We start from the raw sequence: 13,614 nt of genomic DNA, 5'->3' as shown, positions 1-13,614 counted from the left end.
ATAGGGTCCATAACCAGTGAATGTCTTGATACCGAAGGCTGCCTCGGCACAGAGGAAACAGACGGCATAGAGACAGAAGAAGCGGAATCGGAGCCAGAACTCCTCGGCTTGATCACTTTAGACTTCTTAGATAGCTCTGAAACTGGAACCGATGGAGACTTTCTCTTTAAAGTTTTAGGAACTGTCTGACCAAGTTCCAGTTGTATATTTATACTGGTTAAAGCATAGTGATGTTATTCCATGTGAAGGCGAAGGCCGAGGTACCAGAATTCAGTAAAGAAAAATTCAATCCAGTTTGGCTGCTTCTTTTTTCGTGTTTTTTTCAAGTTCCAGTTGTTCCTGGAAGGAACTAGTTATAAGTTATAGTTATAAGACCCCTGTCAATCAATTTGCGTTTTCTCTCATTAAGAACCCTAGTACTAAAGGCATGACAGAAAGTACAGGGTTCTTGTAAATGAGCCTCTCCCAGACAGTACACACAGCTAGTGTGACTGTCATTCAATGACATTTTTTGTGAACACTTGTCACATTTCTTGAACCCTTATATTCTCTATCTTTGTCTTTGGACATGCTGACAAGAAAACAAAGCTAAAAATAATAACTATAACCAACAGGCAAGCTATGAAGAGAAGAAAAAAAAACACTTTTTTTTTTTTTTTTTTTTTTTAAAGGGAAGAAGGACTAGCACTCAGAGAGAAAAGGCCCTTTAATTTAAACAGGCAACTACGGCCCTAACTAAAACGAGCCATACAATCCTAAGAAAAAGGGGACAGGGGGATCAAGCACACACTACAATCACACAGGAAAAAGGTAACAACTATTTAGAAAGAAAAATAAAGAAACTAGACAGAAAATATCAAGATTTATCAAAAAAATCTTCTACTTAGCCAACGAGCCAGTAAGGAGACAACCCTCGAAGCTTTCGTGGTAAACGAGATCTGGGGAATTGCCATTAGGCACCATGGGATAGGGGTTAGCCTCGAGCCAGTAAAAGCTCTTGAGCTTTAATATCGGCCGAGTCGGAGCTGAGAATTGGCTCCGAACCCATCCAGCAAGAATTACGGCGAGATAGGACTACATAACATCATTGATTTTCTGAAGGGTATGAAATTTGAAACTCAAATGTCTTTCAATATTTTCTAACTTCAATCCTTAATGATTTTCCAGTTATTTTCCAGAAAACCAAAATTTTATGAGGAACAGACCAAAAACATTAGGCAAAAATCTGGGGATTCTGTGAAAATCTGGACAGTTAAGAGGTATGATCCTGAAATCAGCTCACGATAAAGTGGCTCACCTCAATGACAGAAGTCTAATCAATAAACTGCCTGATCTTGAAGCACTCTTGCATTTGGAAAACATCTTCTGCATAGTTACTGAAACTTGGTTTACATATAAAAACAGCACTCCCTCTTTACCAAGTATTTGTGCTTTTCATGCCTTCAGACCCAATGGCAACTGTGGTAGTCTCCATATATGTATGTACATAGTATCTCTCAGGTGTATACCCTGGGATTTGCATACTGAACTCATTGAACTACAGATCACTGCAGTTGGAATTTAGCAGCTTGTTATAGAACACACTCTTTATCCCCTGAAGACCATGTAAGATTCCTCAGTGTTGTAAATAACCTGTCTATTAGCAAAAACTCCCTTATTTTGTGCTTCCTTAACTACCCTTCACTAGTGTGAGACACCTATACCTCCAATGTACGATACTCCCAAAAAATCCTAGACTTAACAAAAATTCCTTTGAACAGTTGGTAAATAAACCCTAAAAGGGGAAACTTCACTCTCGACCTGATTCTAAGAAATATGGCCACCTCTTAAACTACAGCTTTGGTATCTCTGGTGAAGGCTGACCGTAAACTTGGGACCTTCTCCATTAAATTCCCAAAAGCTCCTAGAGCAAACTTCCCTGAATTTAAGAACTACAAGCATGCCAACTTGGGAGTGATTGTTTTACACTGACAGTATGAGACATTTTGGTGTGAACAGAGAATAATCATGGTGCAGATGTTTGAACATCACAGGGAAAGATTTAGCAACTGGGCCGACATGGATGTTTTCACAATACAAGGATGTTTTGCAAGCAAATTACAAAATATCAAAATTAATTTATGACTGCACCTCCTCTGACTTTAATGCAGCAGCATGTTTTATTAAGGAATTCTACAACTATTTAGAAAAATGCACAGCGTCTGCAGTCCCTACCAAAACTATGTGGCACTTTTTCTTCACATCTAGTGGCAAGTAGTGCCCCCCCCCCCCATCACTCTCTCACACACACACACACACACACACACACACACACACACACACACATATATATATATATATATATATATATATCTAAGGAGGTATACACTGTGCACATATTACCACACTGAAAGCGATCATCCATGGGTGTGCAGTAACATCTGTACCATGAACTTCTCCAAGTGCCTTACTGCATTTATAAAATGGACATTTTATAATTTTACAAATTTACTAAACTCTATCAGTTGGTCCTTCCTTAAATACTTACCACTAAATGATGCAGTTGAACAATTTAATTCTACATTCCTAAACACTTTAGACAGTTTAGCTCCCACCAGAAGGAAAATAGTTAAAACCAGCTATACTCCTTGGCTTTCTGTCTATACCAAATCACTCAACTTACCTAAAACATGAGAGTCACAATAGTTTACAGCATTTCAAAGCACCATATAACCTTGTAAAGAAACAGGTTAATTTAGAAAAAAAAATTCTATGCAAACTCACATAATCAATACAAATTCAGTCCAAAAACCTTCTGGCACACTATCAAAAAAATCCTAAACCCAGGAAGTCAGTCCTCCCCCAAACCCTCCTGTGATAGTACATCCCCTGACATAGCAACTCAGTTTAACTCTTACTTCACTGATAGTGTAGCTTCCATCACTAACAAGTTCCCTCTATCTCCCTCAGCCAGCCTATTACCTGTCGCTCCACATTTTCCCTCAACCAGTTCCTACGTCCTTCATCAAATCCCTCTTGTGCAAGCTTAAGCCATGTATCCCCTTTGCAGATAATCTTCCTAATAAATTTCTAAAAATGTCTGCTGACTCAGTTGTCTATCCTGTCTCACTAATCATTAATGGATCTATCAAGGAGTCTTATGTCCCCTCCCTGTGGAAAAAAAACAACATCCTTCCTCTCCACAAAGGTGGCACCTCCACAGAAATCTCTAACTATAGGCCAATTGCTATTTTTTCACCACTATCAAAAATTCTATAAAAATGTATCCATAAACAACTTCTTCAATACCTACTTGACAATAATCTTCTCTCTCCCACCCAACATGGATTCAAACCAGCACACAGCACTGTCACTGCTCAACTATCCTATACTGACACTGTCAACAAAGCCCATGACTCCGTAAACTTTGTCTCTTCTCTGTTCTTAGATCTAGCCAAAGCCTTTGATACCATCTCCCACCTGAACCTCTATCCCAACTATCTTTTCTGGGCTTAACTAAAACATCCTTACAGTGATATCTGTTGGAGAGATAGGTAGTGAACCAATCTGTCAAATGGAACTGTAACGTCTCTCCTTACTTGCCTGTTAGCACTGGGGTACCCCAAGGCTCAATATTAGGTCCACTTCTCAACATTTTTACTAGCCACCAAACAAGCCACCCTAATTCAGTATACTGATGACTCTACATTAATCTGCTCTGCCAGAACTCTCTCTCATCTACAGAGTTTAACGTAAGAAGCATTCAATTCCATTGAGTCTTGTCTCACCAACAACCATTTACTACTTAACCCAAAAAATACACTTCTACTATTTTTACCAAAACAATTTTCTCCAGATGCCTTCAACTTTGCTATTACTTCTCTGAAGATATGTGGTTTCACATATAAAACTGTTAGGTGTAACTATTTACAACAATCTTAAGTTTGATCTTAAGTCTGACCTACATATCAGAACATCATTAAAAAGAAAAAATCAAAAATTGGACATGATGTATAGGGCTAAGAAATTCATCTCTAATTCCATGAAAGTAACCCTTGCTACCACCTATCTCTTACCCTTCCTTCTGTACACTTCTCCTATTCTAACCAATCTTCACTCTTCCCTCAAAGCAAAACTTAGTCAATGTTATAAGAAAATAGCTAACTTTGCCACAGGGCAGGCCCACTACTCTCATCATTGCTCTGCTCTCAAGTCCCTAAATTGGCTCGAACTACCCCACCTTCTCACCTCTAATCAACTAACACGAACTCACAAAATACTCCACAACTCCTCATTTCTGCAAACTACATCATCACTACTTCAACACTATATTCCAACTCATGACCTACGCTCCTCTCACAAGCATCTACTATCTATTTATAAACCTCAAAGATCTAACAGGGCTAGTCTGTACTCTCACTGTGTTGCCAAATCATGGAATAGCATCCTTGAAGCAATCAGACTTGCACCCCACTACTATTCCTTCAAGTTTAGGTTGAAAGAACATCTAACCAATAACAGGATCTGCCCAAGCTCCTTGTTATCTTAGTACTCTTTTCTATTCCCTTCTTCTCCACTCTTAATAGACTTTCTCTTGATATAGCCTACTTCCCTTCCTGCTTTACCTACTTTCTAGCCTCACCACTCTTCTTTAATTCCTTTACATTCTAATGTCCCCTTCTTTATATTCTTACCATAACCTTTATCTATCCCAGAATTTATGACTAAAATTTAATATCTAGTTCTCCTGCCAGAAAGAGTATAGGCCTATTACAAACTATTACTTATTCTGTTATATACTTTTCATGCATCATTATGTAACATGCATATTAGGAACTCTCTTCTATCTTGTATATAATGTGTGGTCAACTTTATTGCTTGCCTTACATTTTGCTTATTTTCTTTTATTGCATTCACATATTGTACTACTTTGTTAAGGTCTTAATATTTGTAACCATTGTTCATTTTTTTAATTCTGTTTAATATGTACTGTGGAGCTTTTCTCCCCGGGCCTCCGCTGAAAATGGGCTCATACCCAGTCGGACTTTCCCGGTAAACAAATGTCAGCTAAATAAATAAATTTGTATTACTTTGCAGTTTATGAATGATATTTATATGTTTTGCAGTACATTTTAATGTACAAATAAGTCCTCTGCCTCTTATAACTAAATGACAGTGGTACAAGGTTATAATTGTTTTTAATTATTTGGAATTTTATGTATGAAAGGTTCAGTGTAGCTAGTTTTTATACCCTTTGTCAAACTGCTGTATACCAATATGCAGTATCATTTGTAAATGCATCACAGTCATTTTCATAAATCACACTTTAGATCTGGCTTACACAACTTCAGTGCTATAGTTTGGATCTGACTCGTACAAGTTAGGTCAGGTGGTAGTAATCCACACATATGTTGAAAATCTGAGCTCAGAATCTTAACTTTTTTAAAGCTGTTGAAAATGATGTTTAAAGAATCATGTTTCCCACTTTGACTGTTTTAGCCAGTTAATACTTTCTAACTACATGAAAGTTTGGTTTGAAATTTTCAGGCTGGTAATTTTAGGGATCCTTCTCTCTCACTGTTATGGCCCAAGTTATACTAATTTAATTGTTCAGGTGGTGGTGGTGGTGGTTTTGGCCTAGTTAGGTTGAAACACTGAGTTTAAAATGTTAACTTCTGGCACGGTAATGGGAATTTGTTTAAATGGATACTTAAAAACACTCTTTCCCATGTTTTACTGGCTTTTTAGTGGAACCATTCTGCTTACATTTCCCTGGTAAAAGTGTTTTTTTTATCTTTTTTTGCCATTTTTTATAAATCTGTTTTTTTCTGCTTTTTTGTTAAAAATATGTGGAAGATGACTGGAGTGTTCTTCCACTGCAGATTAGTATTAGCGATGAGAGAAGCTAAGGCACAAGGCCCACATAACATACCCCCTAAAGAACATAATGAATGCTGTCAGCTCTCCTCATAAAATTCTTTAAGCAGTCCCTCAGCAATGGCAAGTTTCTAGTGATGTCAGTAGTTTTTCTGTACCAGGTGGGAAAAAAGAATAGATCCAGATTAAATAGAAACCTGCAAGTCTTAACCTCAGCAGGAGGCAGATCAATGGAAAAAATGACACGAAAAATAAAATAATTCTTGGTATGTTCTCATGACCAGCACACCCTGTCAGGCCAGTCTCTTACCAACTTTATTTGCTTGTCTCTTTAAATGATAGATGGACTGGTCCAGAGATCCATTTTAGCCGCATCCCAACCCAAAAGCACGAAGATCAATGATGCCATAAAACAAAATAATTAAGGTCACAATTATTTAAAAACATATCAACAGACAAAATTTACAATGGATAATTAAAGTACAGTAATGTAACTGCAATCAAGGAGAGACAAGATTATGTTATTTACTAAAGAAGCAAGTCTAAGTAGAATAGTCTTACATTAGGTTTTAGACGTAAAAATGCACTTCAAGATTCAGAGAATCTTTTACTGCAATCATTACCAAGTTAATGGATTTTTAACTGTTACTTACTTGTTTACTTTGCAGGTAGCTTTGTATGCAACTCTTTGTTATAACCCAAGCCCACGTTGTGTAATCAGAAGGTAGAAACACAAAATTCCCATTGTATTAAAGCAACTAAACACAGTCAGTACTTCAGGCTATGTTAGTCTTTACCTTAATACAGTGATGTAAATGTTTTCAGTAAGAAAAGAACATGCTTTTCTTCAATAGTGGTTTGACAGTACATTACTCAAAGGAAGTAAAAACTTTGCTTGACAAGGGAAACGAAAACGTAAACAGCACACTGGCACAGGGTAAAGGATAAGATAGGTGTACTGAGGAGTTGTTAAATGAAAAGCAGAAGAATTTCATGGAAGGGAAGAACTATCAGCAGTCAGTGAAGTGACTCATGGAGCATAGCATGGGTCGGTCTTGGGCATCTGTGGGATGTGTGTCATATATCGTAAGAGATACGGAGACCACAAGCAACCTATTCACAGATAACACTATAACTGGGGGATGTGTTTAGAGCTGAAGCATGGAGAGATTATGAAGGACTCTCCACAAACTAGCAGAGTGGACTGACATTGAGTGCTGCACAGTACAGGGTCTTGCAGTTAGGGACTAACAATTACAGAAATGAAGACTAGCTTGGGGGATGACAAACCAGGCACAGTCAAAGCAAGAGAAAGAGCCCTAGTTAGTGCAGAAGTGAATTACTAGGCACTGAGCGAGATGGCTGTGACAAAAGCAAGCAAAAAGCTAGAATACATTCAAAGAATAAGTTGGTCAAGTAGAGGCGTAATAATTATACATTTCAGGTCACTGATAAGAGCACAGGTAGAGTAATATACATACTACCTGTCATTTCAGGGAAAAGGAGATCAAAAAAGTTTTGGTGGTTAAAAAGGAAAACGGTTAAATAAGGTTATAGCAATGCACAAACGGTAGTTTATGGAAATATATTTGTTCATCTTGGAAATGGAGACAAAGTAATAAAGGGACAGTTTGGGGAGGCAACCTGAAGAGGAGGGACAAATGGAGGAGAAGGGAATGAAATACAGCACTGAGGACATTGCTTCAAACAAGACAGAAAGAAAAACTTGTTCAGTGGCAGGATTGTGACTAGATATACCACTAGAAAATCTGACAGTGTGTAACCCCAAAATTCAAGCAGGAAGGGCATGCATGGTGAAAGGGAGGAGCTGAATGGGAAAGCAGCAAAATGCTACTAGTCGCAAAAAAAGGACAAACAAATTTGCCCTTCCTTCCTGTTATCCATACGCGATGTCATGAAATGTCTGGCTCTGCAAAACTCTATACAAACTTGCCAACCATGACCAAGATTTGTCTCAGGTCAACATAATCCTGTGCATACAAATAAACATCAAAGTTTTATTAAATAGTGATACACCTAAGGTAAGTACAAAACTTCATTTCTTGCCTAAATAAAAGGTTATTCTTGTAGCATTTTAGTTGCTTGTTCTGTTTCTTATAACATTTAGGTGTTTCAGATACAAAATAACTGTTTTATACAACTATTAAAGAAAATATAGGAAAATTGTTATCCTAAAATCTCAGGACATTGCAATTTTTTCAATATTTTTCTAGGACACAACTGCCCAAAGAGGGACTGTCCCTTGCAAAGTGGAACAGGTGGTAGCCCTACAGGTAAGCACCTGCTAGCACTAAGTGGTAATAAAAATAGAACAGAAGTAAAATCTGTTTTGAGCAAATTCAAACATCCTGTGTAGTATACAGACACCTTTCATACATTACAACCCAAAATTAAGTCATACCCAAGAGCACTTAGCTTGTATTTAGCTTGTATTACTTACCTCTGTGAGTAGCCATAATCAAACTAACTTCCTTAAATGTAAAGCTGAAAAACATACATGGTTGCGAAACATGACAACTGTTCTGTTAGTATACTTTTTTTTTTTATATGCTGGTCAACTAAACTTACTAAGCATATATGTCTCTTTCTGGGGCTGACAATGAAGCCACATAACTTGCTCAGAGTCGTACAACAGGTAAATGGACACTGAGGAAAGTATAGCCAGGATTACAGGATGAAGTTCTTTAGCAGCTCATAGCCTTAATCCTATCTGCTAAACTGTCAGGTATATACAATCACTGTATCACTACAAAATTGACAAAAGTAAACTGATTCACTTGTGTGAAAAGCTACAAAATATGCAATATGACAAATCTTGACTAGTTATTACCTGAGAGTGTAGATTCAGTAACCTAGAATGGTCATAATAAATAATAATGACAAATCCCGATTAGTAAATTACACACGAAAGCGGAGTCAGTGTCTAAGATTAGCCATTCAGCTAATCGGTATGTGATAAAAAAAGAAGCAAGTAATTAAACTGGGTGTTGTTTTCTGGTACTTTCCAGAATACGCCAAAAACAAACGTGATGATTAACTTAGATGATATCTTGGTCAAGTTCTTACTATCACTTATCTACAGGCAATTACTATAACAAAATAATCATGTTCCTTTCCTCAAACCATAGTCATGTATATGCCAATTACACAACATGATCTGCTTACATGCAAAGGGGCATGCTGGCAAACAGAGCAGATTAATATTCAATTACTGTGAAGATCTTCTGTTTAACAGAGCCAGTTGGGTAGCACCATATCTGGTGACAACAGTAGTCTCAGCAAATTAAGCAGCTCCTTTCATCAGTAAATTCCTTAACAGCAAAGGGTACCACTTTTATATTGCCACCACATTTTAGTTCTTTGCTTAGACACAATACAAATGAATGTAACAGCAAAGAACTCTTTTTAAAGAACACGATTTCATCAATGTGCTTACCAATAAATGCCACCATGTTCTCTTATAAACCTATCATATTATTAATGTGTACCATTTGCCAATTTTAAAACTGGTTTCTTTAATTGTAAGACATATATGAACATTCTTACTTTTGTTTATCCAAGCAATGCAAGTTCTGCTGCTACATTTACTTCCTCTGTATTTGTCTCCTTGTCATTCAAACATTCTGTTTGCATTTTCTTGACATTAAAGGTGATTTAAATCACTTTAAATCTTAGCCACATTGTGAAGGTGAATGTGATTTAGATTTCTAAATCACAAAAGTGCATATTTGGTGGCAGAATTTCAGCAGCCAAAGTTTTTTTCTTTTTTCTTTTTCTCCAAAGCGAGTATTCAAAGAATAGCTATATTAAAAAATGTGAAGAAAATCTAAATGTTTTCTTACCACTAAAGCTCAGAAAACCGCACTTATCAGAAGAGCCCACAAAAATGTAGTGGTAAAGAGATCATTCTAAATCATGCCCTGTATTAAACCTACAATCTAGGCTGAGAATGGGGGCACTTTCTGGACCTTTTGTCAACAAGTCAGGGTTCAAATGACAACACCAAAATGCCAAACATCTACTTCCACAGAAGTACACTGAAATTATAAAGATTTGTGCAAGTCTTCCTGCTACAAAGGAGAAAATGAATAGCAGAATTGAAGGGGTGACTAAGGCTACTACTGGCTCCCTTCCTGAAAGCAGATGAAGAAGGTCCCCTGGCTATTTATATAATAGTAAGAGAGACAGCTATACAAACCACTCTCAGAGGAAAGGAAATTTTAATGCAAATTTCCTAACTGCTAAAGTAAAAAAGTGAAATGGGCAACTAACAACATTTAATACAAGGATGGCTAGCTGATCAGGACAAGATAATATCTACAGAAAAGAAAAAAAAAGCAATCCCACAGTGCTATTCATACCTCTTTCTCAGGCTTATGGAAGTGTTTCACAATGTTATTCACTGCTTCCCCAATACCTTCTTGGATCTGTCCAGCATTTGGTTCTGCAGAGAGTCAAACAGCAGATGGTTAATTAGTGCTTATATAAATATGTCCCCTTTGCATATTAAAAAAACATACTTTGGTACTCACAAGATTCCAGTTATAAAGACAGTGTCTAAAGTTGAGAAGCCTGTGTTTCTTCAAAATACCCAATTGTGAGACATTTGCTGAACATCTACAGGCTGGATGTCTACCGCTCTATGCACATGTATCTTTACTGTTTTATATAAATAATGAAGTAAAACTTATCAGAGATTCAGCCTTTTGTTATGGGTACCTACAATGCATTATTTGCCCGTAGTCACTGCAGGAACATTTGAATATTAAGCAATGAATGTCAGCATTTATTATTCATTTATAGGCTTACACACAGGAACACAATATTCATTTCAGTTATGTATATATATATATATAGTACAGTATGTGTGTAGATCATAATGATGTACCCTGACAAAGGAGTGTGATAAGTATATAATCAGTTTTACGTTATAGATTTGTTTATCAACACCGTTGAGACATATTTAAAATATTTATCACTGCCCTATCTATACATATACCACAACCACTCACCCCCCACTTTAATAAGCTATATGCCTTAATACAAGTGTAAGAGTAAATAAACACTATACACGAAAAATAAATGCTATACCCCACAAAATAACTATCCCCATACAAGCAAGTCCCTATAATCCAAAGTATTACATTATTTTTAATAAAAATATATTAAAATAAAATAGAAAGTTGAGCGCAACCAACAAAGTGAAAAATGACATTAACAGCAAACTGAACAAGATTGTAGATTCCATTAGGTAAACATATAACGAAAGTATAAAGCCAACATATCTTAACATAATGTAGCAACAAGAAACAAAAGGAAAAACAACCACAAAGTAATCCACAAATGAAGAAAAAGCACACTTTATTCCTCTGACGTCTCGGCCTTAGCCTTCAAGGAGTAACATAACCCTCACTACACTACAAAACTGATAAAAACTTAAGACATCTTGAAAACAAAAGTGTTAAATTCACCTCAAAATTTGAGTAGAAAACCACCCAAAAGAGTGTCCATACATAAAAACTACACAAATCTCTGTTCAACACACACAACTCCACAAATAATGCAATTACCACAGGCCAATGAAATGAATAGAAACCAGTAATTCAAAATTCACTCACGCACATATACATATATGGAATATATAAAGGGTCTTGCTTGTGAGATGAACAAGTAAAGTTTGGTTACGACTTAGATGCCATTTATACAGCCTAGATGTACCCCAAGTTATATCGCAGTTAGACCAGTCTCTACAAATACATAACTTTCTTGAAGAATTAGAAGTTATTTACTGAAATCATAATACAAAAGACCCAGATGAAACAGTCGTCTTTGCAAACATGATCAAGACACTATTTCCGAGTAATACTTTTTTTTCTGTAAAAGATGCATAGACTTAAAGGTAATAAATGCTGCTCATTAATTAAATTTACAAAGTCACTTCAACACAAGGTGCAATTCAGGGAAAGACTGGGGAAAAAAACAATGACACTACATTATTAAATAGATATATTAAATAAATTAAGAAACGCAGTGGTTGCAAATCTCCCCATCTCAGATGGAAATATTTTAGCTAACAGGCCAAATTTCTGCAAGGTGCAAAAACATTTGCAAGTACAGCTTATACTGAAAAACTAAATCTGATAACCACTAATTCAAAAAAGGGTTGATAGAAAAAAAAGTTTTTTTTTCAAAGGTGTCATAGTGCACACTTTTCAAAGATGGACATACCATAACAGTACCGATAATTTTATTTTCAGTCCTTTACTTTAGATTCCTGGTGTACATAATGCATTTTATTTTAAAAGCTCTGAACTGAAACACAAATTAAGAACTCCAGTCCCTAAACTAATTCCCTAATGACCAGATAGAGCAAGGACATTATACACGTGACAGAATGCAAACAGCCACATATAGTCTCAATGGCACAACATTTACAAACAAAAAAAAAAGTATTCTTACATCTGCAGTTTGCATGTGCGTTTGTGTGTGTGCACATACAAGAATGAATATTCCATTGTGTTCAAGTTGGAAGCAGTTTGTGAGGCTGTGCTTAGTTTTGTTTTTTTAAATATGTTTAGCAGCCAAGTGACTTAGCAAGGATATATGGACAGAATAAGTAGACCAATTCTCTCTACTTTTTCAGAACAGTGAAAATAAATAAAAATGTACCAGCACAAACTGACTTTTGTTCTGATAAAAATAACTTATTTGGACAGGTGTAGATGGTAGATAAATGGACAATAAATGAGATGAAGGCCAGAGTAGCCTCCCTATCAGGTAATACCCAGTCTGACTATGTAAGCACTCTTAAGATGCATTAAAAAGTAGGCTGGCTTGCTATAACACTTGGAAGTACTTTTCTTGTAATTGGAGATGCAAATAAATTATATAACATGTTCAGCAAACAAACATATGATCTGAAGAATCTGACACAGTCAGTGAAAGAGCTTACTGTTGTTCTTTATTGTTTTTTTTAGAAAATTATTAAACCAGTTAATTTTACCTCTGCTGAATCACGGTGGTTTTTGTGTTTGTTTGCTCAACGGATTTATTCTTCTCCACTGTGCTACCTCCTCAAGGTTCATTTTTAACCTCAGTTATATAACAAGTTTCAACTTAAGATTGCTGGATCTTTTTCACAGAAGTGAAGTTAACATGAAAATGATTTCATGATGAGGATGATCCATTTCTCTCTTGCAGTTGCACTGGATTGTTTCAGAGCATATTCCAGAATTTAGCATGGCATCTTGAGATATGATATCTCTAGGCAACTGTATGGTGGCAAAGTACTATTCTACAATGTTAGGTTTCAAATTGAAGACCTAGAGCCAGAAAGCTAGAAGTAGTGGAGAAGGATGACAGTCTGATGGGCCAACTTTCCTTCCTCAGAAGGAGGGTAAGGGGTTCATCATTGCAAAAACATTGCTGGTGAAAGCTATGGCTAACTGTGAGCCTCAAAGCAGTGCAGGTGCATGCTCACCAGTAATCTGTTTACTCATGTAGTCAGGCAGTGTGTGATCCTCTCTTTGCCATGATTGGAAAGAACAATGATTGGCCAAGCCAGAAAAAGTCCAGCACATGACTTGTGAATGCTGTGTCCTCCTTTCCTCTTCTGCCCTTCTGGACAAGGTAAGAATAGTAAAATGCAGGCAGCCTTCCCTTAAAGTGAAAACAGGGATATTGTTGATCTAAGTCATGAAACCTGACTAGTCAAAAATAACATTAACTGTTGTTCAC

The 13,614-nt window shown here is 36.5% G+C and overlaps 1 protein-coding gene across 4 annotated transcripts in view; it reads right to left on the bottom strand.

Moving 5' to 3' along the window:
• The window catches only part of LOC122815561 (DENN domain-containing protein 5B-like), a 1,792,502-nt gene that overhangs the window by 81,620 nt on the left and 1,697,268 nt on the right, over positions 1-13,614 (bottom strand). For all 4 annotated transcript variants that reach the window (XM_044088154.1, XM_044088155.1, XM_044088156.1 and 1 more), the window contains one exon: positions 10,239-10,321. In XM_044088154.1, coding sequence (XP_043944089.1) covers positions 10,239-10,321 — 83 coding nt within the window. The remainder of the gene's footprint in view (positions 1-10,238; positions 10,322-13,614) is intronic.

This window comes from Protopterus annectens, chromosome 11.part0 (assembly GCF_019279795.1).
Source record: "Protopterus annectens isolate FY-2018-M chromosome 11.part0, PAN1.0, whole genome shotgun sequence".
Taxonomy (NCBI): Eukaryota; Metazoa; Chordata; order Ceratodontiformes; family Protopteridae; genus Protopterus; species Protopterus annectens.
Note: the sequence above shows the minus strand (reverse complement) of the source record. Positions and strands in the feature narration are given on the sequence as shown.